Source organism: Arachis ipaensis, chromosome B05, assembly GCF_000816755.2.
Source record: "Arachis ipaensis cultivar K30076 chromosome B05, Araip1.1, whole genome shotgun sequence".
In the NCBI taxonomy this organism is placed as follows: Eukaryota; Viridiplantae; Streptophyta; class Magnoliopsida; order Fabales; family Fabaceae; genus Arachis; species Arachis ipaensis.
In genome coordinates, this window is record NC_029789.2 from 20,224,296 (window position 1) to 20,226,667 (window position 2,372).

Genomic DNA, 2,372 nt, shown 5'->3' on the forward strand with positions numbered 1-2,372 from the left:
AGCCACCACGGAGTCATAGACTCTGGAAATGGACAAGTCCATGAGGTCTGCACAGACTTGCAAGGCTGCTTCCTGGCGTGGAGTGGCGTTGAGGCGGACCTTGACGGCGTTGGCTGTGGCCATGGCTTCTTGGATGCCTGAGGTGGATTTGACAAGGAAGGATTGGAGAAGATTGTAGTTGTCTTCTGTGGTTGCCAGGATGTGACCTTGAGTTATTTCGGAGACATGGGCCAAGCAGGTTGCTCTGTTAACGGCGTGTTGACAGAGATCGGCACTGGGTTTGGTGCTGAGATATGAATTAGCAATAAGGGATGATGAGGCAAGGACACCAATTCCAACTACAACTACAACTACTACAGTAGTGAGGAGAAGGGATAGGAATTTCGGAGTCTTATTATTATTGCTTAGAAGAGGTTGTTGTTGCTGGTTAGCCATAGTGATTAGTGATTAGTGACTACTGCCTTTGCAAGCATGCTGCTTCTATCTTCTTTATATACACAATTCATAACCTTCCGTTCCTTCCAGGAAGTGAATAACATACAATTTTTAGATGCTTCCACATTATTAAATTTATTAAATAAACCTTTTCCTTTTATTTTTTCATATTTCCGCACATTGTTTTTCTATTACAACTTTAGTTAATAGAATAGGAAACGCCACCTGCATGAGACTCCCACTTTACACACTTTATTTATTTTTCATTATCTAAACCAAAAGATCATATACAAGTATATGTGATTTTCGTATACATAGTTTTTTTTATAAAAGTAATATACTCATATTCACATGCTCTCTTGATTTTATTGAATTGAAGCGGATAACATGATGATTTTTTTTGGGTCTTTGTCTGTTGTTATACAAAATCCTAGTAAATCTAAATAATTTGGTTTAAAGACTTGCGACGACATCTTCGATTATATTTAAGGCCATTGAAAAATATATAAATTTGTTTACTACTTGACCAATTTGATGTCAGTAGATTTTTTGTGTGACTATATTAGTAGATTAAATTATCGGTTTATATATTCGTGTAATTTTTCAATATTAAAGATGACCAAAAATCATTTTGAAATGAATTTTACTAGTTTTTAGTTGAAAATGTTATATCATTACTGTATACATTATATATCGAATACTAAAACTCATCTCAAATGAAAGCTAAATCTCAAATATTATGCATTTGAGATAAGAAATAATTTATTTTTATCAGATCTCGAATACACCTAGAATATATAATAAATGTAAAATCAGCTGGTGTGCAATGGGAATATGATAGAGAAGTTACTCTATCCTTAACACCAGAGATTAAGAACAATGGTGCCTATATGGCGATATATATAAAGGATTTTACTAAGTAAATAATGATTTTTGTGAATAATGTGAATTATAGATTTTAAAATTAATTCAATAGAATAAAAATATATTACACTCTAAATTATCTATTTAAATCTTAATATTAGGATAATCATCTGCACATCTAATAAATTAAATATATGATATATTCATTATTCACATTGTTGAATATTTTTATTGTATATTTATACTTTTTCATATATAAAAGGTTCAACTGAGATTAATTTTCGTTTGAAGAGATTTTGGTAATTTTGGAAACTCCTCTTGCACATTTTTTTAAACATTGATACTATAGAGACAAAAAAATTAGAATTTATTTTATTTAATATTTTTTAATTATTAATAAATATTAAATAAAATAAATTTTAGTTGTTTTTTGTTAATTTTTTTTGTTATTAAATATTTTCATTTTTTTAAATACCTTCAAGTATTAAAAGCATATAGCAGGTCAACAGGTTTAGTTTGGTAAAGTTTTTACCTTTTAAAAATAACTTATAAAAACTAACTTTTAAAAGTTAACTTTTTAAAGGTTGTAACACTCGTGCTTAATAAATTAAATTAAAAATAATTTTTAATAAACACAAGCAACAACAATATACGTTTAGTAAAATAGTTTTTAAAATTTAAAAATATCATAATAGACATTAATGTAAGAATTAAATTTGAATATTAATTAGTGTACAAAATTATATTAGACTTTTTAATTTTAATAAGTACAAGTCAAATTTAAAAGGCACAAATCAATTTTAAAAAATTCTCCTTTAGATACTTTTAAAAGTACTCATATTTTTTAAAAGTTGTAAGTATAAGCATATGAATTTTTTGATTTATTAAACGCAAAACAAAATTACTTATACTTTTAAAAAGTACCAACACCTTTTCACAAAATTTTATCAAATTAAACTTATATATGTTCAGGAGACATCAACTGACTAAATGTCATGTGACACATACTCAGAATATTAAATTTTAGGATTAATTTGTCTCTCTTTTGTTTTAATTTAATTATTAGTTGACAA

General features: G+C 27.5%; 1 protein-coding gene across 1 annotated transcript in view; it reads right to left on the reverse strand.

Moving 5' to 3' along the window:
- Positions 1-504, reverse strand: part of LOC107643277 (pectinesterase) — a gene marked incomplete in the record, with an annotated part of 3,162 nt that extends 2,658 nt beyond the window's left edge. Inside the window, 1 exon segment of the mRNA XM_016346871.2 lies at positions 1-504. Within this exon segment, the coding sequence (XP_016202357.1) occupies positions 1-435 (435 nt within the window).